The sequence below is a fragment of the Hemitrygon akajei genome, chromosome 26, assembly GCF_048418815.1.
Source record: "Hemitrygon akajei chromosome 26, sHemAka1.3, whole genome shotgun sequence".
In the NCBI taxonomy this organism is placed as follows: domain Eukaryota; kingdom Metazoa; phylum Chordata; class Chondrichthyes; order Myliobatiformes; family Dasyatidae; genus Hemitrygon; species Hemitrygon akajei.
In genome coordinates this window covers 45,973,242-46,000,687 of record NC_133149.1, presented here as the reverse complement: position 1 = coordinate 46,000,687, position 27,446 = coordinate 45,973,242, and the positions used below count along the sequence as shown (strand labels likewise).

Here is a 27,446-nt window from a genome sequence, read left to right as displayed (position 1 = left end):
TACTATATACTACATACTTTGATAATGAATTTATTTTGAACTTTGAGCATACCTCTGCCTCAGTTCCTCACATAAATGGAAGAAAGGGCCACTGTGGAAATGATCACAGTAACTACCTGGAGCAGAAAACAATGCAATTATACACAGGAGCAGCTGGGATACAGGCTCACTGCAATCCTTCTTTATATCATCTGCAGCATTCAGCTTTCCTAGTTCAACTTCAGCTCATGTGAAGCACTACCAAACTGACATCCAGCATCAAGGACCCCCCCCCCCCCCAACCACTACACAGGCCATGTTCTCTTCTCGCTGCTGCCATCAGTACAGGAGCTTTAGGACCCACACCACCAGGTTCAGGAATAGTTATTACCCTACATCCATCAGGCTCTTGAACCAGCATAGACAACTCTTACCTCAACACTGAACTAACTCCACACACTATGAACTCACTTTCAAGGACTCTACAACTCATGTTCTCAGTATTATTTAGAGATACAGCATGCTAACAGGCCCTTCTGGCCCAACAACCCTGTGCCGCCCAATTACACATGTGACCAATTAACCTAATAATCTGTAACTCTTTGGTTACTGCACCATTCTTGTAAATTTCTGCAAATGTACTGTGGAGAGCATTTTGACTGGTTGAGTGTTTTCCATTGAGAGTAGGGGAGATTCAAACAAGAGGACATGAGCTGAGAGTTAGGGGGCAAAAGTTCAAGGGTAACACGAGGGGGAATTTCTTTACTCAGAGAGTGGTAGCTGTGTGGAACGAGCTTCCAGTAGAAGTGGTAGAGGCAGATTCGATATTGTCATTTAAAGTAAAGCTGGATAGGTATATGGACAGGAAAGGAATGGAGGGTTATGGGCTGAGTGCAGGTCGGTGGGACTAGGTGAGAGTAAGTGTTCGGCACGGACTAGAAGGGCCGAGATGGCCTGTTTCCGTGCTGTAATTGTTATATGGTTATATAAGATAGAGGCAGGAAAGTTGTTTCCACTGGTAAGTGGGACTAGAACCAAGGGACATTGCCTCAAGATTCAGAGGAGTAGATTTACAATGGAGATGAGGAGGAACTGCTTTTCCCAGAGAGTGGTGAATCTGTGGAATTCTCTACCCAATGAAGCAGTGGAGGCTACCTCAGTAAATATATTTAAAACCATAAGATATAAGAGCAGAAGTAGCCCATTTGGCCCATCAAGTGCTATCCCAATTCTGCTCACCAGACCTGGAATATCTAGGAGTTAAGTGCCATCCTTTTTACCTACCACAGGAGTTCTCTGGGGTCGTTTTGGTAGTAGTTTACATACCACCTCAGGCCAATGTCAAGCAGGCTTTAGATGATCTGAGCAATGGGATCAACATGCACGAAACAGTGCACCCTAATGCCTTCACCATCGTTTTGGGAGATTTTAACCAGGCCAGTCTGAAAAAATCACTAAGCAACTACCATCAACAGATCACTTGCAATACCAGAGGAAACAACACACTGGACCATTGTTACACCACCATCAAGAATGCCTACTGTGCTATTCCACACCCTCACTTCGGTAAGTCTGATCACCTGGCTGTTCTTCTGCTCCCCGAGTATAGGCAGAGACTGAAGACTGCAGCACCAGTAGTGAAGACCAAGACGGTTCGGACAAGGGAAGCACAGGAGCGCCTACAGGACTGCTTTGAATCGGTGGACTGGACTGTATTCAGGGATTCATCTTTGAACCTGGATGAGTATGCTGCAGTTGTTACCAACTTCATTAAAGCCTGTGTGGATGAGTGTGTGCCTACAAGGCTTACTGTATATTCCCAATCAAAAGCCGTGGATGAACCAGGAGGTACGTTGTCTGCTGAAGACTAGATCTGTGGCATTCAAGTCTGGCGACCCAGGACTGTACCAGAAAACCAGGTATGATTTGCGGAAGGCTATTTCAAGGGTGAAGAGATGATTTCGAATGAGGTTGGAGGTGACATCGGATGCACGACAACTCTGGCAGAGTCTGCAAGACATTACTTCCTACAAAGCGAAACCCAATAGTGTGAAAGGCAGCGATGCTTCACTACCAGATGAACTCAACGACTTCTATGCCTGCTTTGAAAGGGAGAATATAACTACAGCTGTGAAGATCCCTGCTGCACCTGATGACCCTGTGATCTCTGTCTCAGAGGCCGATGTTAGACTGTCTTTAAAGAGAGTGAACCCTTGCAAGGCAGAAGGTCCCGATGGAGTACCTGGTAAGGCTCTGAAAACCTGCGCCAACCAATTAGCAGTAGTATTCAAGGATATTTTCAACCCCTCACTGCTACGGGCAGAAGTTCCCACTTGCTTCAAAAAGGGAACAATTATATCAGTGCTGAAGAAGAATAATGTGAGCTGCCTTAAAGACTATCGCCTGATAGTACTCACATAGACGGTGATGAAATGCTTTGAGAGGTTGGTCATGACTAGACTGAACTCCTGCCTCAGCAAGGACCTGGACCCATTGCAATTTGCCTATCACCACGATAGGTCAATAGAGCTGATTGTGGACTTCAGGAAGGGTAAGACGAAGGAACACATACCAATCCTCAAAGACGGATCAGAAGTGGAGAAAGTGAGCAGCTTTAAGTTCCTGGGTGTCAAGATCTCTGAGGATCTAACCTGGTTCCAACATATCGATGTAGTTATAAAGAAGGCTAGACAGCGGCTATACTTTATTAGGAGTTTGAAGAAATTTGGTATGTCAACAAATACACCCAAAAACTTCTATAGATGTACAGTGGAGAGCATTCTGACAGGCTGCATCACTGTCTGGTATGGAGGGGCTACTGCACAGGACCGAAAGAAGCTGCAGAGGGTTGTAAATTTAGTCAGCTCCATTTGGGCACTAGCCTACAAAGTACAGACAGACAGACAGAGAGACAAACAGACATACTTTATTGATCCTGAGGGAAATTGGGTTTCGTTACAGCCGCACCAACCAAGAATAGTGAAGAAATATAGCAATATAAAACCCTAAATAATTAAATAATAATAAGTTAATAGTTGTTACGAACCCCGTAACTAGGTGTCTTACCAGCAAAGATAGGAGTAGCCGTTGAAGTCTGATGATACTATTTTTAACAGTATTTATTGGTAAAAATACACAAAAATAATATCAATGCAAATATACAGATAATATACATCGTCAATACTAAACCTAAAAGTGCGGGTATAATAATAATCAATAAGAAATAAGCTCTATCGTTGTCTAGGGGATAACAAATTGTCCGATGGAAATATAAAGTTCAGTTCAGTTCATACAGGCTGCAGTCGTTGCTGATCACCGTGTGGCAATTGTTGGAGAGAGAGAGAGAGAGAGAGAGAGAGAAAAAAACTTGCCGACTTTCCTTGTTACGATCTTGATCCGTATCTGTCCTTTAGTTAGACCGTTCCGTGGAGGACTCATCACCCAGGCAAGGATGGACACACACACAAGCCCCCCACTGGTCTCGTACGTTTCTCCTGGTGTGTCTGAGGGGTGTTCCCCAGACCCGACTTTTATCCTCACTCACGGGGTCTCAGATGTCAATCAGGTTGGGATGATGCAATCCCTCAACCAGACCACTCTGGTTGCCCCCTGAGGGGTTTCAATGAATAGTACAGTACTCAATTCCTTCTCCAAGAGACAATAGCAGTAATCTCTCTCTTTGTCAATAGGAGACATTCCACCCTGTGTATTCTGCGTTGTCTATAACAACTGCCTTTGCTGTTATCCTGTGTCTCTCTCATTACTGACATGCTGTGTATCTCTCTCATTTCCTGGGTATCAGAGCCGAAATAATAGCGATTTTGCGATTCTCAAAAAGGGGGGGGGGGGCGACTTTGCTCCCTTCATCCGTAACACCCCCATCCTTCTAAGGATTTTAACCACAGGGAAAAATTAACTAATACAGAGTCTTACAGAATTTCAGAATCTTAACACAATACAAAAGAGTTTTTTTTCACTACAGAGTAATACAGTTATACATTCAATTTAGCACCTAAACAGTTAGCGATTACATTGTCACTTCCTTTAATATCTTAATATCTTGTACCTTAATAAATTTCTGTAGCATCAGACTCCAATTTAATAACCACCTATGTTTATTCCTTTTCTTCAGCAAAACAAAACAAAAAAGTTGTGATCTTAGCTTACGTGTATATTACAAAAGTTTATGCAAATATTAATCTTTATTTTACTTTCAAACTTAACAGTCAATCTTCCATGGTGTTGTCTTTATTATTTACATGCTTTGTCGAAATCCCTTAAAACCAGATCCTGTTATTTAAAGTGGCATTTTTCAACCTTCGCCCCTTTTCCAGTTAACTCTCACGTGGTTAGCTTGTGCACCAGTGTGGAATAGGCTTTCGCATACTCCTTTCATAGGAGTTATTTTATCAACAATGTTTTCCAAACTTAGCCCATCTTCTGAACTTCCACACAATTCTTTATTTTTAAGCAAGTCGTTAGTTTTATCTTCAGGACCCTTCATTCTATTAGTTTTCAGTTTAATATCTGCAAGCGATCCCTCTTTGTCCAAACAGCATTTCAAATTCTGCCTCTTCACAGCACACCCTTGAATAACATTAGTGAGTGGGGTACCTTTACATTCCAAATCAAACTGTAGTTGATTCACAGGCACCTTGTTAACAAGCCATTGTTCCTTCAGCCTGGCTACTTCTTCTGAAACCAATCCAGACTTTAAATTTTCTTCATTCAATTTAGGAACTACACTTTTCCCTTCTCCTTCAATAATAATATTCACCTCACCACCTTTTATCTCCTCACTAACTTTTAACACACCTTCGAACACAAACAACTGGGAATTCTCACTTCCCACTAGTACCAAGGTTAACCCTTTCTTCACTGAACCAAGTCCATCTGACCTACAAGGACTGCATTCCTTTTTAATCAGATACCTCAGACTTTTCCTGAGTTTCATTACTAGGTTCAGTACCACGTGCATCCACATCTGGAACACACTCAAACGGGACATCTGCCTCTTCCAGGCTTTCAATACCCATCCCCTTTTCAAATTCTAAGTTCCCCTGATCCTCCCAGTTACTCTCTGGGCAACTCCCTTCTGGAGTAAACTCAACCCTGCGGGTTAAAACAACCTCATCTGCCAACCCAGCAGACTCCTTCAAGGTAATGGCATCCTTTTCATCTAGGACTGCCCTTATTTCATTATCGGGAACACATTTAAAATTTTCAACTTCTTCAAACAGTTCTGTCAAGCCAGACAGATCATCCGTGTCCAACCCTGGACCTTCTAACAGCCTTATCTGTTTCTCATTTTTACTCCGTGCCTTTATAAATTTCCTCCTGGCTAAGGGTAGGTCTACCTCCTCTCCTTTACTCTCTTTCACCTCCCTACTCTCCGTTTTACCATCCCCCAACCCCTCTTGGTACAGGGTCAGTAAAAACGTCTCAGCCAAATCCACACAGGACTGATTTAAACTGGTCTCTTTCTCAGCTGCCTCTCTCGACATGCTGCGAGTGGTTGTGCATGCAGGATAGATCTTGGAACCTAGGGGCAAGACCTCAACACTTACAGGCTGGCTCATCAGCTTCATTGCTGACCAAACCTCACCACCAGCTAAATCGTTACCAAGAAGGACGTCCACGCCTTCTTTCGGGAATTCTGATCGCACCCCTATTTCAACTGGTCCAGATACCAGATCACAATTTATAATGATCCTATGCAAAGGCACAGCTTCTATCCCTTTTCCTATGCCTCTCAAAGCTACCTCTCCAGTCTCAGGACCAAAATTTAGTACCTTACTGAGAATCAATGACTGCTCAGCTCCAGTATCTCTCCAGATCCGCACTGGAACTGGTGTTTCTCCCTCTTTCACAGACATGGTCCCTTCTGAAATACATTTCTCATGCCCTTCTCATATTCTATCTACCTGGGGCTTTCTCGTCGATTTGCTGATCGACACAATACACCCTGTAGGGACTGCTGCTTTCCCTTTTCCTGTCTCCTTCCTCGGAGCAAAGCACTTAGATGCAATATGACCAACCTTTCCACAATTAAAACAGGTCAAGCCAGGAACCCTCCTGCCAGCTTGCCTTTCTTCCTCCTTATTTTTACCACTAGCTCCCGGCTGAATCTCTGTCTCAGCCGGCGGGCTTTCTCTACCGTTCCTGTGGTCTTTCTGGTAACTCTTAGTCGAGGAAAACTTTGTCTTGTGGGTTAGGGCATATTCATCTGCGAACCTGGCAAATTCGGATATGGACTTATTTGGCTTCTCGTTCAAATACATCCGGATATCATCTGAAACACAACCTTTAAATTCCTCAATCAGAATTAACTCCCTGAAATGCCGGAAATCCTCTTCCACCATTTCTGCCGCACACCAACGATCCAAGAGCACTCCCTTCTCATAGGCAAACTCTGCATACGTCTGATTCCACCCTTTCTTTAAATCTCTGAACTTTTGTCTATAGGCTTCAGGTATTAATTCATAGGTCCGGAGAATGGCATCTTTTACTTCCTCATAATTCTCAGACTTCTCCACAGACAACGCCACATATGCTCGTTGTGCCTTCCCTTTTAACACACTTTGTAACAACGCCACCCACTGATCTCTGGGCCACTTCTGACTCACTGCCACCTTTTCAAAATGCAAGAAATAACTATCAACATCTGTCTCTTCGAACGGAGGTATGAACCTAATCTCCCTACTAACATTAAATCTCTCCTCTCGATCTGCCCCTGGAGCTCTTTTAACTTCTCCATGTCCAGCTCATGCTGCCTCTGTTTCTCCTTCTCCTCATACTTCCCCTGCTTTTCAGCTCTTTCCTTCCCCTTTTCAGCTGCTTCCAGCTGTTTTAACCTAATTTTGTGCTCCCTCTGCTTTTCAGCTCTTTCCTTCTCCTTTTCAGCTGCTTCCAGCTGTTTTAACTTAATTTCATGCTCCAACCTTAATTTCTCCAACTCTAACTGAGCCGTCCCACTAGCTGGTACCTTTTCAGGGATCTGTTCCACTACCTAAGCCAAAAACACATTCTTCTCAATATAATGCTGAGTTACGGCCCTCCGCATCTCCCACTTTTTCATTGACAACCTCACCTCTGCGAGATTTAGTCCTTTCGCAATATTTATCAAGTCCGACTTTGTGGCAGCCTCTAGCGCCTCCGGAGTCGGGTTTTTTATAAATTCGTCTACGTCCATCTTTGCTGGTTTCCCGTCTGGCTATCCACGCAACCAGATCCAAGTTTGGACTTAAAAGCCCGATTTACTGGCCCTCCACTTTGGTATCAAATCCCGGACAAGCCCCCAAGTTTGTTACGAACCCCGTAACTAGGTGTCTTACCAGCAAAGATAGGAGTAGCCGTTGAAGTCTGATGATACTATTTTTAACAGTATTTATTAGTGAAAATACACAAAAATAATATCAATGCAAATATACAGATAATATACGTCATCAATACTAAACCTAAAAGTGCGGGTATAATAATAATCAATAAGAAATAAGCTCTATTGTTGTCTAGGGGATAACAAATTGTCCGATGGAAATATAAAGTTCAGTTCAGTTCATACAGGCTGCAGTCGTTGCTGATCACCGTGTGGCAATTGTTGGAGAGAGAGAGAGAGAGAGAGAGAGAGAAAAAAACTTGCCGACTTTCCTTGTTACGATCTTGATCCGTATCTGTCCTTTAGTTAGACCGTTCCGTGGAGGACTCGTCACCCAGGCAAGGATGGACACACACACAAGCCCCCCCCACCGGTCTCATACGTTTCTCCTGGTGTGTCTGAGGGGTGTTCCCCAGACCCGACTTTTATCCTCACTCACGGGGTCTCAGATGTCAATCAGGTTGGGATGATGCAATCCCTCAACCAGATCACTCTGGTTGTCCCCTGAGGGGTTTCAATGAATAGTACAGTACTCAATTCCTTCTCCAAGAGACAATAGCAGTAATCTCTCTCTTTGTCAATAGGAGACATTCCACCTTGTGTATTCTGCGTTGTCTATAACAACTGCCTTTGCTGTTATCCTGTGTCTCTCTCATGTTACGTACCCCGTAACTGGGTCACTTACCAGCAAAGATAGAGAGGTCCGTTGAAGTCTGATGGTACTATTTTTAACAGTATTTATTGATAAAAATACACAAAAATAACATTGATGCAAATATACAGATAATATACGTCGTCAATACTAAATCTAAAAGCGCGGGTATAATAATAATCTATAAGAAATAGCTCTATCGTCGTCTAGGGGATAATGTATTGTCCGATGGAAATATAAAAGTCCCTCAAGTTCATTCAAGCTGCAGGCTGCAGCCTTTGGTTGGAGTCAAGAGAGAGAGATTAAAACTTGCCGATTCCTTTTATGATGTCAATCCTTTGAGAGTCGTTGGGGCTGATTTCTCCTTTGTCGTTAGCTAAAGCCGTTCTTCCATGGCAAGGCCCACCAATTCTGAGGCAAATGGAAAAGGACGCATGTGGCTTTCCACCGGCTTTCGCTATTACGCTGTTACAGGAGTTCTAGCGTTTCTTCTGGTGTGTCTGAAGGGGCCGTTCCGCAGACCCTCTTTTATCCCCACTCACGGGGTCTCAGATGTCAATCAGGGTGGAATGATGCCATCCCCCAACCAGCCCACGTTGCCTGAGGGCTTCCACGAAGCACAGTACTCAATACACAATTCCGTCTCCAAGAGACAATGGCCGCTTCCCGTTGCTTTGTATCGCTGAGGGCCAGGACATTTCAAACCCCTTTGTGGATTCTGCATGTCTTTCTCTCATTTCCTGGATCTCCTGACCCGAATCAATAGCGATCTTGTGATTCTCACAACGGAGGGGGCTACTTTCAACCCTTCGGCCCCTCAGAGTTGGGGCGCAGGCGTAACACTCATTACTGACATGCTGTGTATCTCTCTCATTTCCTGGGTATCAGAGCCGAAATAATAGCAATTTTGCGATTCTCAAAAGGGGGGGGGGGGGGCGACTTTGCTCCCTTCATTCGTAACACCCAGTGGAAATAAGTCCAGGATCAGCCTATTGGCTCAGGGTGTCTGACACTCCAAGGGAGGAGTTGTAAAGTTTGATGGCCACAGGCAGGAATGACTTCCTATGACGCTTAGTGTTGCATCTCGGTGGAATGAGTCTCTGGCTGAATGTACTCCTGTGCCTAACCAGTACATTATGGAGTGGATGGGAGACATTGTCCAAGATGGCATGCAACTTGGACAGCATCCTCTTTTCAGACACCACCGTCAGAGAGTCCAGTTCCACCCCCACAATATCACTGGCCTTACGAATGAGTTTGTTGATTCTGTTGGTGTCTGCTACCCTCAGCCTGCTGCCCCAGCACACAACAGCAAACGTGATAGCACTGGCCACCACAGTCTCGTAGAACATCCTCAGCATTGTCTGGCAGATGTTAAAGGAGCTCAGTCTTCTCAGGAAGTAGAGATGGCTCTGACCCTTCTTGTAGACAGCCTGTGTTCTTTGACCAGTCCAGTTTATTGTCAATTCATATCCCCAGGTATTTGTAATCCTCCACCATGTCCACACTGACTCTTGGATGGAAACTGGGGTCACCAGTGCCTTAGCCCTCCTCAGGTCCACCACCAGCTCCTTAGTCTTTTTCACATTAAGCTGCAGATGATTCTGCTCGCACCATGTGACAAAGTTTCCCACCCTAGCCCTGTACTCAGCCTCATCTCCCTTGCTGATGCATCCAACTATGGCCGAGTCATCAGAAAACTTCTGAAGATGGCAAGACTCTGTGTTGTAGTTGAATTCCGAGGTGTAGATGGTGAAGTACCCAGGACATCTTCAAGGAGCGGTGTCTCAGAAAGGCAGCGTCCATTATTAAGGACCTCCAGCACCCAGGGCATGTCCTTTTCTCACTGTTACCATCAGGTAGGAGATACAGAAGCCTGAAGACACACACTCAGTGATTCAGGAACAGCTTCTTCCCCTCTGCCATCCGATTCCTAAATGAACATTGAATCCTTGGATACTACCTCACTTTTTTTTAATATGTAGTATTTCTGTTTTTTGCACAATTTAATCTATTCAATATATGTAAACTGTAATTGATTTAGTTATTATTATGATTATTTTATTTTTTTCTTCTATATTATGTATTGCATTGAACTGTTGCTAAGTTAACAAATTTCACATCACATGCTGGTGATAATAATCCTGATTCTGATATAAAATTCCTCCTCACCTCTGTTCTAAAGGGTCACCCCTCAATTTTGAGGCTGTGCCCTCTAGTTCTGGATACCCCCACCAGAGGTAACATCCTCTCCACATTCACCTTATCTAGCCCTTTCAACATTTGGCAGGTTTCAATGAGATCCCCCCTCATTCTCCTAAATTCCAGTGAGTACAGGCCCAAAGCTGCAAAATGCACCTCATATATTAACCCCTTCATTCCCAGAATCATCCTCATGAACCTCCTCTGGACTCTCCAATGACAACACATCCTTTCCTGAGATATGGGCCCAAAACTGTTGACAATACTCCAAGTGCAGCATGACCAGCATCTTATAAAGGCTCAGCATTATCTCCTTGCTTTTATATTCTATTCCCCTTGAAAGGTTAAGGAGAGAAGGAATGGGGTTGAGAGGAAAAAATAGATCAGCCATGAAATGACAGCAAACTTAATGGGCCAAATGGCCTAATTGTATTTCTACATCTTATGGTCTTAAGAAACACTTTGTTAATGGCAACTGTTAACATAGATTTACCATGATCCACATGTCCAATTGTCCCAATGCCCATTTGTGGCTTTTCTCGCTGGTACATTTTCTTAGCCGCGGCTGCCAGTCCTTGAAAAGCAGAGTAACGAAGGTGCAGGGAGCAAGGAGGGTGGGCGCTCTCACTGCCAGTTAAACCTGCAAAAAAACTGTCTGTATGGACAACAACCTTCATTGTGTTTTAAGTTGCAGAGACAATGGCACTGGGGGAATGGGTGTATGCTTCAAGGATGGAACGAAACTGGTGTAGGAAAGCAGCTTCCATCATCCAGACCATGCTCTCTTCTCGTTACTTCCATCAAGGAGGTACAAGAGCCTCAGGATGCACACTACCAGGTTCAGGAAGTTACAACCCCTCAACCAGCAGGCTCTTGAACCAAAGGTGATAACTTCATTTGCCCCATCATTGAAATGTTCCCACAATCAACAGACTCACTTTCAAGGACTCTTCATCTCATGTTATTGATATTTATTGCATATTTTTATATTTATTGTGAATACCCACAAGAAAATGAATCTCAGGGTTGTATATGATGACATACATGCAGCTGAATAATAAATTAACTGAGGGTCTGTGCACATTTTAATGGATCATTAATGATGTAGCTTGTTTCTCCAGTCAATAGAACTGAGCACAGTGGTGCAGAGTTCAATGACACATAATTGTTCATTAATGCAGAAAATTGAGATTATCTCTCTATTACACATCAGGAACAACTGAAAAGTTTCAAACTATTTTTAATATTACAGTACATTAAAGCATAAATTACAGTACATTTAAGCACAACACATCACTGCTCAGATATCTGATGACAGTTACACATTCGTGTTTATTAAATAAGTTTATATACTACCATTCCCAAGTCACCCAAACAAGACACAAATAGTACTGTACGCTTTCTTCACTCCTGGATATATTTGTCTACAGCACGGTTTTATCAAGCATTACTATACAACGTGTTTCTGGAAGCATAATTTTATGCTGAGATCATACATGCCGATAGGAAAATATGAGGATGGAGGGAACATTTGAGGATTTATTTTTCCCAATCCATGTAGTGTGCCGACAGTTGACAAGACATGGTCCCATGTTTTAGAAATCCCTTCATAATCATACATTTAAAAAATAATGTAGCTTCATTTTTGCTGAGGGTGGGAAGAGTAAGATACCTTGTGACTTGAGCAGAAACAAACATTTCTCGCACACAAAAGACATTCACCTGTACTTTGAGCTTCTGGTTTCACACAATGTACTTTACAATTAATTCATTATTACCTGAATTCAAGTTAGAGAATTTGGATGTGTATGCAGTGAGACATCAACTGCAGGACTGTGGACCAAGTATTTGGAAGGTGTGATTAGGCAGGGATACAATGGGCTGAATGGCCTCCTGTTGCAAATATAGGAGACAACACAATGACTGGGAGGGAAGCAAGTGTGAAAATCCCTGATAATTTCAAGATAAGGATTTCAGATGATATTGTAAAGTCAAAGCAGTTTCTTACCAAGTTGTAGGGTAAGTGAGGAAATACATTTTAAACTATTTTAAAGTAAATGGACAGTTATAAAGTACAGGCGGCTGCTGCACTACGCCTCTTGCTCAGCCTTCACACACACAAGATTCACAGATAACCCAACATCCAATTCAGAAAAATAAACTGCGAGTTGGAATAGAATGCCTTTCACTAAAGTGACTCTCTACTAGCCCCCACTGTTTAGCTGGAATATTCAGGTTGAAGAAGTTGCCGGATAATTTTCTCTTTAGAATTCTGGGTAGATGCCACAACAGAGCACAATTCTTCTTCCTCTCTGCAACACTAATCCATCTTGTCCCTTAACCAAATATTTTATACATGAGAATGTGGTGCCCAAAATGGCATAATTTGCCAGAATAAAGTTAACAGATATCACTACAAATCAATTCTTTTCGATGTAATTAACCTCTTAAATGGAAATCATAATTACTGCATTCCAGGTAACTATAAAGTTGGCTTCTGGTGAATCTTTAATTGAAAAGAAGTTTACTTATTACAGTCTACTTTCCTGTATAAGTGAAGCATTTAAGTGAAGTTTTTATTCAAACATTGGACTGCATGTGTTTATGTCTTCTCCCAAGATTCTGACACCCCCTCCCTTTATAAGCAAATCCTGACCACCTGAGCAAATGATAGCCATCACTCTGCTCGGTCCAGATCCTGTGTTATCAGTCCCCTTCAAATGTGTAAACATTTCCAAAGGTGTTAAACACAGGTGTAAGATTAACCCCACTGTGAGTACCCAATGCCAAAATCTGTTTATTACAACAACTCCATACCCAAATAAACCTGCAAACTGAAAGGGGTTGGAAGTAAAATATAAGAATACCATTACTGCAGGCATTTTCAGATGCACTTGGACATCTATTTTATGCAGCGTTAATGGAGTAACCAGCCAATGCTAATACTTGATAACTTATACACTTCAAGGTGGAGTGGTGTAGTTAGGTCCTGGGAGAGCTGAGTCTCTGCAACATCATAAAGAATCCTGCAATCAATGCCTTGCAGTATTCTGCAGTCCTTCATCTGGTTACAAACAATGATTTCAATCATTTAAATAAATGGACAATCTAAGAACTTTTCATAAATTCAAAAAAACTGGTTGTTGTGAAAAAAATTAAGCTAGCATAGGATCACTGGTTTTATGACTACTGTATTGACAGTGGAAACAGTGCTGCTTTAGACAGTAATTAATTTCTTCTTGAACATCTCAGCATATTTGGGTTGAATTTCAGATTTGTAACAAAAATTGTCCCTGAATTGTCGACACCTAACTTCAAATGGGAGCACTCATACATCTAGAGAGACTGGTCTATATCTCATCGAGTCAACTAATTAAAATGTTGCTCAATTAAAGTTCAGAGTGAATGGTGAGTCAGTAGCTAACAGATTAGCAAAGCCACAGTACAGTAAAGAGAAGGTAGAGTTAGTGTCGAGAGCGCCCAGCTTGTGTCTATGAACAATGCAACACAACTGTAACAGCTTGCTGCTTAGAATAGGGAATGAATTCAGACTGAACAACAGACTACAGTTCAATAACTGCCTGTCAAGTAAAATGCTGAGGAATATTCACTTACACTGTCTTTCCAACTACCTCAAAATCCCTGCAGCTGCCCTCTCTACCTCGCCTTGTGTCTCCTTACCTACTGAGATTACCTGGCCACCTGGTTTCAGCAGAGATCTAGGAACAAAGGGCCCATATTTTGTTTTGCATTACTCAGGGTACGTGAATGCTGCCTAATGGCACTGGAGTGAAGGGGCCCACTGGTGAAGGGCATACTGGCCAAGGAAAATTTCTCACCTTCAAAAGGATGGGTTTTGATTGCAATATTTCCTGAGACCTGTTTTTTGTTCAACAAATTCCAGATTTATTTAATTACTCTAATTTAGCTGTCACAGTGGGATTTGAACTTGTGCCTCTGGACTGATGATCGAGTAACGTAACCACTACATTCCAGTGCTCTCTACCTGTATTCTTGGAAAGAGCAGTGATGGAGTGAAATGGGATTAAACTAAAAAAGTTCTAAAATCAGGCCATATTTGCACCTATAAACAGGCCTCATATAATTCCAACTATAATGCAAGATGCTCCAGAACCTTTCTCTCAATCATTTGCACATAGAACCCCTCCCCCCAGTGTTGTAAACCATGGCCCCTCCTTGTACCATTGCTCAGACTGAACCCAGGCAAATGCCATGAATTCAGCATGTCGGCAAGAATGATAAGAGTTTATTTTCCCTCAGAAGGGTCAAAGCCTAAATTACTCAAAATTCTCTCTTCTCCCATTAACCTGGGAGAAGGAAATAAAAAAAAAGAAAAGGAAATAAAGTTGCTCAGTGTCATTTTGCATTACATGACTGAGGCAACATTCAAAGTGGTGAGGTTGACTTGTGTATTCCACTCACTACCACTAGAGGTCTTCTGACCCCACAAGGCAATGTCAATTATTGAAACCCAGCTGTGCAAAAATCCCTACAAGGGGCAGAGACAGGATGCCTGGACTATACCAAAAAATATTTTAACTACTCTGGTTGCACTACGTTTGAAAGAGTTGTCTGTATGCAAGCCCATTAATTCAAGTCAGCTCTAAAATTAATGAGAGGAATGAGTGTTTATTCCTAATATATGCAAACAACTGGCCAATTACAGCAGACGCACACCATATTTAACAGGAAAGACATTCTGTCCAATCACTGTGAAAGAACAATGTTTATATTAGCTGTACTGTGGCAGAAAGAATGGACTGCTTTGCTGTGGAAAATTAATGCATCCAATTTGGTAAGAATCCTACAATTCATGATACAAAGGTGCCTTTACTTGGGTGTGCCAGGCAAGACTGTTGCAGGATTCTATAAATGGCTCCTCTCAGATCCTAGTGAGGACAGGTAACGGGGTTTATTACCGATCATGCCAGGATGGCTTGCTTTTCCTCCGGTGTCTCCTCCAGCAGCTGAACGAGCAGTTCATAGACAGGTTTGCAGACTTTAGCATAGCCAATCTGGGTGAGGTGTAAGTAATCAAACATGTCATGGTGGGAAATGGTGCCATCTGAGTGCACAAAGTCAGCGTCGACGTTCAGGAACTGCATTTTGGGGAATCTCACCAGGGACCTCTTCAGCAACCTGTTGACTTGTGCATTCTTCTCTCGCAGTGGGTTGGGCTTCTCTCCTCGAGGCAGCAGACTCTGATAGAGGACATCACCACAAAAGAGGCATTTAGACAGTATGTGGCCATCCCACTTGAACAGTTTAACCAAAGCAGAAGAACAGCAGGTTTTGTACAGGAAGAGAAGAAACACACGCTTACCAAAACCACCACTTTAGCCTGAGGCTGCCGTGCATTAACGAGATGAATGATGGCCTCAATCCCACCGACCACCTCCTCAGCCGTGTGCTCGTGATTGTTGGTCCCCACCCACAGGACAATCACCTGGAAGCAGTTTGAATTTGGATTAGTTGTATTTGACATAGACTCAGCAGGCACTTTATTAAGTATACTTGTACACTAAATATCTAATCAGCCAAAAGTTTCAGTTGTTGTTCAGACCAAACATCAGAATGGGGAAGAAATGTGATCTAAGTGACTTTGACCGTGGAATGATTGTTGGTGCCAGACAGGGTGGTTTGAGTATATCAGAAACTGCTGATCTCCTGGGATTTTCACACACAACAGTCTCTAGAGTTTACAGAGAACGGTGCAGAAAACATCCAATGAGTGGCAGTTCTGTGGATGAAAACACATTGTTAATGAGAGAGGTCAGAGGAGAATGGCCAGACTGGTTCAAGCTGACAGGAAGGTGACAGTAACTCAAATAACCACACGTTACAACAGTGGTGTGCAGAAGAACATCTCTGAATGCACAACATGTCAAACCTTGAAGTGGATGGAATACAGGAGAAGGCTACGAACAAACACTCAGTGCCCACTTCATTCAGTAGAGGAAATACTGAGTGTACATTATAATAATCTCAACAACCCCAAAATCCAAATATAGACCAAACTTATTTATCTGATACTTAGTATGTCATTGTCACAGAGTCATAGAAAACTACAACACAGAAACAGGCCCTTTGGCCCATCTACTCCATGCCAAACAGTTAATCTGCTTGGTCCCATTGACCAACACCTGGACCATAGTCCTCCACACCCCTCCCATCCATGTACATCCAAATTTGCCTTAAAATGTTGAAACTGATACATACCAAGGGTGAAAAGCTTTTATTTGCATACCATGCAGACAGAGCATCCTGTACTTAAGTACATCAAGATGTTATAAAAGGAATCAATAATAGAACACAGAATATACAGGATACAGACTTCACAAGTAATGCCAGTATTTACTGTCCATTCCTAATTGAGGAGGCAATTATGAATCAACTACAGTGGACAGCTACATTGATAGGAACGGGCAGTGTGGAAACAGTGGTTAGCGTAATGCTTTACAGTGTCAGCAATCACCGATTGGTGTTCTATTCCCACTGCTATCTGTAAGGAGTTTGTACATTCTCCCTGTGACCATGTGGGTTTCTTCCCAAATTCTAAAATCAAGTACAGTTAGGTTTGGGAAGTTGTGGGCATGTATGTTGGCACTGGATGCATGGTACCACCTGTGGGCTGCACCCAGCACATCCTCAGAGTGTTGACACAAAACAATGTATGTTTTGGTGTATATTTGACAAATAAAGCTAATCTTTAAAAAGGTTGAGATGGATATGGGTCAAACACAACTCCCTCAGTTGGAGATCTTGGTCAGTACGGATGAGTTGGACCAAAGGGCTTGTTTCTATGCTGTATCGTGTCACCAGGTTCGAAGGATATGGACCAAACATACGCAAACAGTGGCAATCTTGGTGGGCATGGTGCAATAGAGCCAAAAGCCCCATTTCCGTGATGTGTACCTCTGTGACTTCACAGAGATTAGCACAAGAAACTAAAGTTTGCAAAGCAGCAGCTTGGATAATGCATTTTTCAAGCAGTCATTAAGCTCAAAAGTTGTTAAACACTTTAATATAATTCCATGAGCTTCCAGGTGGGTTTGAACTGGTTGGGATTATTTCTCTCCCCCTTACCTTAGGTTTAATGTTTTCCAACTCTCCGTTCTCCAGCCTCCACAGAACGTGCCTTGTGGTATCTCCACCAATGCCAAAGTTAAGGGCATGAAGTGGTGAGAACAGCTCCCTCCAGATCTATTGCAACAGACAGAGAGCACAGCAGTTCAATCTGCTGGTTTGTGGATCAACTTAAATGCATGTCATGTCAGACAAGAGCTGAGTAAGTCTGACTTATTTGAAACAAAGTCAGCAGGATGTACCACTAAAAAGGTGCTTAAACTTGTGTTCTCTTAGAAATGGAAATAGCATCATAAAGCACTAAAGCACAGAAAAAGGCTCTTCAGCCCATCTGGTTCATGACAAATTTTTTCTGCCTAGTCACATTGACTAGCACCTGGATCATACCATACCCTTCCCATCCATCTTTCAATCTTCTTTTAATTGTTGCAACTGAAATGGCACCCATCACTTCCACTGGTACCTTGATTCACATTTGCACTACCCTCTGAATGAAAAATACTGGAATAAAAGTACAAATACTGCACTAAAAAGAAATACTCAGCATGCCAGGCACTATCCATGGACAGAGTAAAAGAGTCAACTTGCAGGTCAATCGTTTTTCATATCAAATAGATACACAAAATATTGGCTATTTCTATCTCCAAAGATACTGCCTAACATGCTGAAATTACAAGCATTTTTTTTAATGTTGGACTTCCCACACCTGCTGCATTTTATTTTGGGTCTGTTGAAACTCATTTGAGATGTACACCCTCTGCTCAAATCCCAAATTGCAACCCTGTTCTGTCTGCTGTATTTGTTAAAATACCGCCCGAAAGAGTTCTCCTGAATGAACTGGGTTGAGAAGTAGCAGATGGGAACACACAGACTCATGCACATGTCAGACTACATTCTCGGGATGGGTGGCAGAGTGGAGATACACACCTCGTATTGCTGTAACAGCTGTACCATGGAGTCCCCCACAAACAGAACATCTGGCTCCTTGTCCTTGCAGTCCAAGACAAACCGACTGTGCTGCAATTGGAAACAAACTCTCTGAAATCGCAACACCAACATAAAGGCTTTAAAATTATCTTCAAATCAAGTCACCAAATAGAAGAGAGGTTAATTCACTAAGTCCTCAGCTGCACAAGGCCAAGGGTGCTGTAAGAAAATAAGAGTAAGCAGAAGACCTCTTGGTCCCCTCATCAGTCCAGACATTCAACACAATCATGATTGATTTGTTTACCTGTGCTGCAAGCATTTTGAATAATATTTTATTAACATATTTATTGTAATATTTTATTTTATGTGCTGTCTGTGATATACGTACTGTGGTTCAGAGGAACATTGTTTCATTTGTTTATCATCAGATGATGATAAACTTGAACATGAATTTAAAACACGATCCTGAAGATGCTGGAAATCCTGAGCCCCACACATACACACAAAGTGCTGGAGGAACTCAGCAGGTCAGAAAGCATTTATGGAGGGAAATAAATAGTCTACATTTCAAATAGACACCCTTCATCAGGTCTCATCAATCTTGGCCCAAAACATCAACCGTTCATTTATTTCCACAGATGCTGCCAGACCTGCTGAGATCCCCTAGTATTTTGTGTGTGTTACTTATTGCAGATCTATTCATTTGCCATTCCCTATTCTCCCTGATTCCTTTAATATTCAGAAAGTTTTCCATCTCTGATCTGAATGAACTCAGTGACTGGGGCAGCGAAGAACACATACAAGTGAAGAAATTTCTCCATGTGGACTGAAATGGGCTGCTCCCTATTTTATCAGGGACTCTTGGTTCTTGACCTGCTACTCGGGAAAATCCCTCCCTGCATCTGCCTTACACATACACCCAAGGGAAATAATGACTTTCAAAGGTTGGAGCATATTTTTTCTTTAGACAGAGAGTGGTGAATGGTTGTCACAGACAATGAGTGTGGAATTCATTGCCACAGACAGCTGTGGAGGCCAAGACATTGAGTACATTTAAAGCAGAGGTTGATAGGTTCTTGATTAGTCAGGGTGTCAAAGGTTACAGGGAGAAGTCAAGAGAATGGGGTTGAGAAGGATAATAAATTGACCATGATGGAACAGACCTGATGGACCGAATGGCCTAATTTGCTCCTATGTCTTGTGGTTTTATAATCCAGTTGATACAAAGACCAAAAGCAAAAGGTCCCTTTATCCAGTCAAAATCCATTATTCCCCTAACAGTATCTAACCAAAAATGAGCAAAAAACCTCTGAAGATTTGGCAAATTTATGAGAGGAGTTATGGGGAACCACAGCCAATGGATAAGATCTGATCTCCTTAATCTGCAAGTTTGAGTAAGTGAGGGACCCAATAGAGCAAAGAAGCAGCAGAAGGTCAAATTGAATGGAAGAACAGGGTTCAAGGCTGAATTGCCTACCCCCACTCCATTCCTACAGCTGACTAAGCATTCCAAAGAATTACTTATGCGTGGTGGACAGACTGAGCTCCATTCAAAGTCCCACCTGTCCATGGAAAGGGGGTAGCCATCCTTACCAATGATTTCCAACGACCATCTCCCTGCACGTCCTCTGCACAGAGAGGTACAGCGGCCGAGTTAAATTCCTCCTGACTCATTGTCTCCCTGGTGAGAAAGACCAGGAGTGAGGCTGGGAGTTGAAGCTTTGGTGAGGAACCAGCACTCAGAAGTCCCTGTAGAGTTGGTGCTGCTCAGTTACAAACAACCTGAAAAACGGGACAAGATGTAAACATTAAAATGAGATTCAGATAGAAATCACACACAAAATGCTGGAGGAACTCAGCAGGTCATGTTTGACAAATCTTACTGAATTTTTTGAAGAGGTTACGAGGAAAGTTGACAAGGGTAAAGCAGTGGATGTTGTCTATATGGACTTCAGTAAGGCCTTTGACTAGGTTCCGCACGGAAGGTTAGTTAGGAAGGTTCGATCGTTAAGTATTAATATTGAAGTAGTAAAATGGATTCAACAGTGGGAGATGCCAGAGAGTAGTGGTGGATAACTGTTTGTCAGGTTGGAGGCCGGTGACTGGTGGTGTGCCTCAGGGATCTGTACTGGGTCCAGTGTTGTCATATACATTAATGATCTGGATGATGGGGTGGTAAATTGGATTAGTAAGTATGCAGATGATACTAAGGTAGGTGGCGTTGTGGATAATGAAGTAGGTTTTCAAAGTTTGCAGAGATTTAGGCCAGTTAGAAGAGTGGGCTGAACGACAGCAGATGGAGTTTAATGCTGATAAGTGTGAGGTGCTACATTTTGGTAGGAATAATCCAAATAGGACATACATGGTAAATGGTAGGGCATTGAAGAATGCAGTAGAACAGAGTGATCTAGGAATAATGGTGCATAGTTCCCTGAAGGTGGAATCTCATGTGGATAGGGTGGTGAAGAAAGCTTTTGGTATGCTGGCCTTTACAAATCAGAGCATTGAGTATAGGAGTTGGGATGTAATGTTAAAATTGTACAAGGCATTGGTAAGGCCGAATTTGGAGTATTGTGTACAGTTCTGGTTACCGAATTATAGGAAAGATGTCAACAAAATAGAGAGAGTACAGAGAAGATTTACTAGAATGTTACCTGGGTTTCAGCACCTAAGTTACAGGGAAAGGTTTGACAAGTTAGGTTTATTCTTTGGAGTATAGAAGGTTGAGGGGGGACTTGATAGAGGTATTTAAAATAATGAGGGGGATAGATCGAGTTGAGGTGGATAGGCTTTTTCCATTGAGTGTAGGGGAGATTCAAACAAGAGGACATGAGTTGAGAGTTAGGGGGCAAAAGTTTAAGGTAACACGAGGGGGAACTTCTTTACTCAGAGAGTGGTAGCTGTGTGGAATGAGCTTCCAGTAGAAGTGGTAGAGGCAGGTTCGGTATTGTCATTTAAAGTAAAATTGGATAGGTATATGGACAGGAAAGGAATGGGGAGTTATGGGCTGAGTGCGGGTCAGTGGGACTAGGTGAGAGTAAGCGTTCGGCATGGACTAGAAGGGCCGAGATGGCCTGTTTCCGTGCTGTAATTGTTATATGGTCAGGCAGCATCTATGGAAAAGAGTAAACAGGCCGAGAACCCTTCATCACGACTGGAAAGGAAGAGGGCATCTGGTTTCTTCCCCCTTCCTTTCCAGTCGTGATGAAGGGTCTCAACCCAAAATGTCAACTGTTTACTCTGGAGATTTTAATCTCCAGAAGTCTCTCTGGTGTGCGTTTGGTATGCAGCCAACAATTATATTGTTTGCAAACACGAGGAAATCTGCAAATGCTGGAAATTCAAGCCACACACACAAAATGCTGGGGGAACGCAGCAGGCCAGGCAGCATCTATAGGAAGAAGTACAGTCGACTTTTCGGGCCGAGACCCTTCGTCAGGACTAACTGAAAGAAGAGATAACAAGAGATTTGAAAGTAGGAGGGGGAGGGGGATATCCGAAATGATAGGAGAAGACAGGAGGGGGTGGGGTGAAGCTAAGAGCTGGAAAGTTGATTTGCAAAAGGGATACAGAGCTGGAGAAGGGGGAGGATCATGGGATGGGAAGCCTGGGAAGAAAGGGGGAGGGGAGAACCAGAGGGAGATGGAGAACAGGCAAGGAGTGATTGTGAGAGGGGCAGAGAGAGAAAAAAAGGAAGGGGGGATAAATAAATAAATAAGGGATGGGGTAAGAAGGGGAGGAGGGACATTAACGGACGTTAGAGAAATCAATGTTCATGCCATCAGGTTGGAGGCTACCTAGACGGAATATAAGGTGTTGTTCCTCCAACCTGAGTGTGGCTTCATTTTGACAGTAGAGGAGACCATGGATAGACACATCAGAATGGGAATGGGACGTGGAATTAAAATGTGTGGCCACTGGGAGATCCTGCTTTCTCTGGCGGACAGAGCGTAGGTGTTCAGCGAAACTGTCTCCCAGTCTGCGTATATTGTTCTGTCATTTAATGGCATGAGGCACTGCACTGCTGGGGAAACTCCAGCATTTCCACTATCACTGGTAGTTAACCTCAGCCAAAGGCCACAATAAAGTCCAACAGGAGTGGGAGAGGAGCAAATCAGAAGTAAAAGGAAGGAAATAAAACTCTGCTAAACCAAACAGAAAAACAGTCGTTTCAGCCCCACCAGGGTCAACATTAGTTCATGCACTGAGGGATTTCTCGCAGGTTGGTTGCGGTTATTTAAAAAGGGAGCTTCGAGAACGTTTGTCCATTGTTAGTGGCCTATCAGTGGCTATAACCGGAGCACCAATTGTGAGTTAGATAGCAGGGAAGGTTCAGGCATAACAAAACAGCCTAGCAGTGCGGTCATCGATGGAGTGATCTGAGGCAGAGGGGTAGGGCTTCAGGCTTCGGCAATAATGGGTCGAGGCGAGGTAGGTTACCCATGAGGAATAGAAACAGGAAGTATGTCTGTGAGGCCGGTGTTCTGTACTGGGTGTCAGATGTGGGAAGTCCAGGAGTCTCCCAGCCTCCCGGACTGTCACATCTGCACCAGGTGTGTCGAGCTGCAGCTCCTAAGGGACCGAGTTAGGAAACTGGAGATGCAGCTCGATGACCTTTGCCTCATCAGGGAGAGCGAGGAGGTGATAGAGAGGAGTTACAGGCAGGTGGACACACCGGGGCCACGGGAGACAGACAAATGGGTCACAGTGAGGAGGGGGAAGGGGAAGAGTCAGGTATTAGAGAGTACCCCTGTGGCTGTACCCCTTGACAATAAGTACTCCTGTTTGAGTACTGTTGGGGGGGGACAGCCTACCTGGGGGAAGCGACAGTGGCCGTGCCTCTGGCACAGAGTCTGGCCCTGTGGCTCAGAAGGGTAGGGAAAGGAAGAGGAAGGCAGTAGTGATAGGGGACTCTATAGTTAGGGGGTCAGGCAGGCGATTCTGTGGACGCACGAAAGAAACTTGGATGGTAGTTTGTCTCCCAGGTGCCAGGGTCCGGGATGTTTCTGATCACATCCACGATATCCTGAAGTGGGAAGGTGAACAGCCAGAGGTCGTGGTACATATTGGTACCAACAAAATATGTAGGAAAAGGGAGGAGATCCTGAAAACAGACTACAGGGAGTTAAGAAGGAAGTTGAGAAGCAGGATCACAAAGATAGTAATCTTGGGATTACTGCCTGTGCCACGCGACAGTGAAAATAGGAATAGAGTGAGGTGGAGGATAAATGCGTGGCTAAGGGATTGGAGCAGGGGGCAGGGATTCAGATTTCTGGATCATTGGGACCTCTTTTGGGGCAGGAGTGACCTGTACAAAAAGGATGGGTTGCACTTGAATCCTAGGGGGACCAATATCCTGGCAGGGAGGTTTGCTAAGGCTATTGGGAAGAGTTCAAACTAGAATTGCTGGGAACTGAACTGAAGAGACGGAGGAAGGGGCGGTTGGCTCACATTTTGAGAAAGCTTGTAGACAGTGTGAGAGGGAGGATAGGCAGATGATAGAGAAGGGATATGCACAGACCAATGGTTTGAGCTGTGTCTATTTTAATGCAAGAAGCATTATGAACAAAGTGGATGAGCTTAGAGCGTGGATCAGTACTTGGAGCTATGATGTTGTGGCCATTACAGAGACTTGGATGGCTCAGGGGCAGGAATGGTTACTTAGAGTGCCAGGTTTTAGATGTTTCAGAAAGGACAAGGAGGGAGGCAAAAGAGGTGGGGGCATGACACTGTTGATCAGAGATAGTGTCATGGTTGCAGAACAGGAGGAAGCCATGGAGGGATTGTCTACGGAGTCTCTGTGGGTGGAAGTTGGGAACAGGAAGGGGTCAATAACTCTACTGGGTGTTTTTTATAGACCACCCAATAGTAACAGGGACATCGGGGAGCAAATAGGGAGACAGATTCTGGGAAGGTGCAATAATAACAATAGGGTTGTCATGGTGGGAGATTTAATTTCCCAAATATTGATTGGCATCTCCCTACAGCAAGGGGTTTAGATGGGGTGGAGTTTGTTAGGTGTGTTCAGGAAGGTTTCCTGACACAATATGTGGATAAGTCTGCAAGGGAGAGGCTGTACTTGATCTGGTATTGGGAAATGAACCTGGTCAGGTGTCAGGTCTCTCAGTAGGAGAGTATTTTGGAGATGGTGATCACAATTTCTAGAGGCATTCATTTCTAGAGGTATAGAATATAAGAGCAGGGATGTGACGTTGAGGCTCTATAAGGCACTTGTGAGACCACACTTGGAGTATTGTGTGCAGTTTTGGGCTCCTTATTTTAGAAAGGATATACTGACATTGGAGAGGGTTCAGAGAAGATTCACAAGAATGATTCCAAGAACGACAGGGTTACCATATGAGGAACGTCTGGCAGCTCTTGGGCTGTATTCCCTGGAGTTCAGGAGAATGAGGGGGGGATCTCATAGAAACATTCCCAATGTTAAAAGGCCTGAACAGATTAGATATGGCAAAGTTATTTCCCATGGTAGAGGATTCTAGGACAAGGGGGCACAACTTTGAGATTGAAGGATGTCCATTTAGAACAGAGATGTGGAGAAATTACTTTAGTCAGAGGGTGGTAAATCTGTGGAATTTGTTGCCAGGAGCGGCTGTGGAGGTCAAGTCATTGGGTGCATTTAAGGCAGAGATAGATAGGTTCTTGATTAGCCAGGGCATCAAAGGATATGGGAAGAAGGCAGGGGAGTGGGGATGACTGGAAGAATTGGATCAGCCCATGATTGAATGGCGAAGCAGACTCGATGGGCCAAATGGCCTACTTCTGTTCCTATATCTTAAGGTCTTAATTCTATTTACTTACCATAGCATTGGAAAGGGATAGAAACAAACAAGTTAGGAAAGCGTTTAATTGGAGCGAGGGGAAATATGAAGCTATCAGGCAGGAACTTGGAAGCAGATGTTCTCAGAATCAGATTTATTATCACTGGCATGTGACGTGAAACTTGTTAACTTAGCAACAGCAGTTCAATGCAATACATAATCTAGCAAAGAGAAAAATAATAATAAAATAAAACAGTAATAAATAAACAAGTAAATCAATTACATACATTGAACAGATTTTTTAAAAATGTGTAACAACAGAAATACTGTATATTAAAAAAAGTGAGGTAGTGTCCAAAGCTTCAATGTCCATTTAGGAACTGGGTGGCAGAGGGGAAGAAACTGTTCCTGAATCGCTGAGTGTGTGCCTTCAGGCTTCTGTACCTCCTACCTGATGGTAACAGTGAGAAAAGGACATGCCCTGGGTGCTGGAGGTCCTTAATAATGGACGCTGCCTTTCTGAGACACTGCTCCTTGAAGATGTCCTGGGTACTTTGTAGGCTAGTGCCTAGTATGGAGCTGACTAGATTTACAACCTTCTGCAGCTTCTTTCGGTCCTGTGCAGTAGCCCCTCCATACCAGACAATGGTGCAGAAATGTACGGCTGAAATGTGGCAAATGTTCAGGGGATATTTGTGTGGCATTCTGCATAGGTATGTTCTAATGAGACAGAAAGGATGGCTGGGTACAGGGACCATGGTGTACAAAAGCTTATGAGAGGTTCCAAAAACTAGGTAATGACAGAGATCTAAAAGATTATAAGGTTAGCAGGAAGGAGCTTAGGAATTAAATTAGGAGAGCTAGAAGGGACCATGAGAAGGCCTTGGCGAGCAGGATTAAAGAAAACCCCAAGCTATTCTACAAGTATCTGAAGAGCAAGAGGATAAGACGTGAGAGAATCAAACCCAAGTGTGACAGTGCAAAAGTGTGTATTAAACCAGAGGAGATAGGTAAGGTATAGATAGATAGATAGATACTTTATTCATCCCCATGGGGAAATTCAACATTTTTTCCAATGTCCCATACACTTATTGTAGCAAAACTAATTACATACAATACTTAACTCAGTAAAAATATGATATGCATCATATTGCTTCAGTATTCACTATAAAAGAGGATCTTGGCTATTGTAGGGATGACTTACAGCAGATTGAAAAGCTTGAGCATCTAAACATTAAGAAAGAGGATGTGACTAAACACGTTCATGAAGGTAGAGCAGTAGATGTAGTGTATATGGATTTCAGCAAGGCATTTGATAAGGTACCCCATGTGTGGCAGATGGAGTTCAACCCAGATAAGTGTGAGGTGGTTCTTTTTGGTAGGTCAAATATGATGGCAGAATATAGTATTATTGGTAAGACTCTTGGCAGTGTGGAGGATCAGAGGGATCTTGGGGTCTGAGTCCATAGGACACTCAAAGCTGCGGTGCAGGTTGACTTTGTGGTTAAGAAGGCGTACGGTGTATTGGTCTTTATTAATCGTGGAATTGAATTTAGGAGCTGAGAGGTAATGTTGCAGCTATATAGGACCCTGGTCAGACCCCACTTGGAGTACTGTGCTCAGTTCTGGTCGCCTCACTACCTGAAGGATGTGGAAACCATAGAAAGGGTGCAGAGGTGTGTGAACTCGGCCTTTTCTCCTTAGAGCGAACGAGGGTGGGCAGTGACCTGATACAGGTGTATAAGATGATGAGAGGCATTGATCGTATGGATAGTCAGAGGCTTTTTCCCAGGGCTGAAATGGTTAGCACGAGAGGGCACAGTTTTAAGGTGCTTGTAAGTAGGCACAGAGGAGATGTCAGGGGTAAGTTTTTTTTAATGCAGAGTTGTGAGTGCGTGGAATGGGCTGCGGGCAACAGTGGTGGAGGCAGATATGATAAGAGTCTTTTAAGAGACTCCTGGATAGGTACCTGGAGCTTAGAAAAATAGAGGGCTATGGGTAAGCCTGGGTAGTTCTAAGTTGAAAGATTGGAGTGACTGGGCTTGTATACACTGGAATTTAGAAGGATGAGGGTGGATCTGATTGAGACATATAAGATTATTAAGGGATTGGACACGCTAGAGGCAGGAAATATATTCCCGATGTTGGGGGAGTCCAGAACCAGAGGCCACAGTTTAAGAATAAGGGGTAGGCCATTTAGAACAGAGTTGAGGAAAAACTTTTTCACCCAGAGAGTTGTGGATTGATGGAATGCTCTGCCTCAGAAGGCAGTGGAGGCCAATTCTCTGGATGCTTTCAAGAAAGAGTTAGAGCTCTTAAAGATAGCGGAGTCAAGGGATATGGGGAGAAGGCAGGAACGGGGTACTGATTGTGGATGATCAGCCATGATCACATTGAATGGTGGTGCTGGCTCGAAGGGCCGAAA

General features: G+C 43.4%; 1 protein-coding gene across 2 annotated transcripts in view; it reads right to left on the bottom strand.

The window, feature by feature from the left end:
* Positions 1-11,431: 11,431 nt before the first annotated feature.
* Positions 11,432-27,446, bottom strand: part of pafah1b2 (platelet-activating factor acetylhydrolase 1b, catalytic subunit 2) — a 29,165-nt gene continuing 13,150 nt past the window's right edge. For both annotated transcript variants that reach the window (XM_073030108.1, XM_073030107.1), the window contains 5 exons: positions 19,836-20,024; positions 18,243-18,332; positions 17,316-17,432; positions 15,553-15,675; positions 11,432-15,430 (listed from right to left, as the gene is read on the bottom strand). In XM_073030108.1, coding sequence (XP_072886209.1) covers positions 15,152-15,430; positions 15,553-15,675; positions 17,316-17,432; positions 18,243-18,332; positions 19,836-19,916 — 690 coding nt within the window. In that variant the 5' untranslated portion in view covers positions 19,917-20,024 and the 3' untranslated portion in view covers positions 11,432-15,151. The remainder of the gene's footprint in view (positions 15,431-15,552; positions 15,676-17,315; positions 17,433-18,242; positions 18,333-19,835; positions 20,025-27,446) is intronic.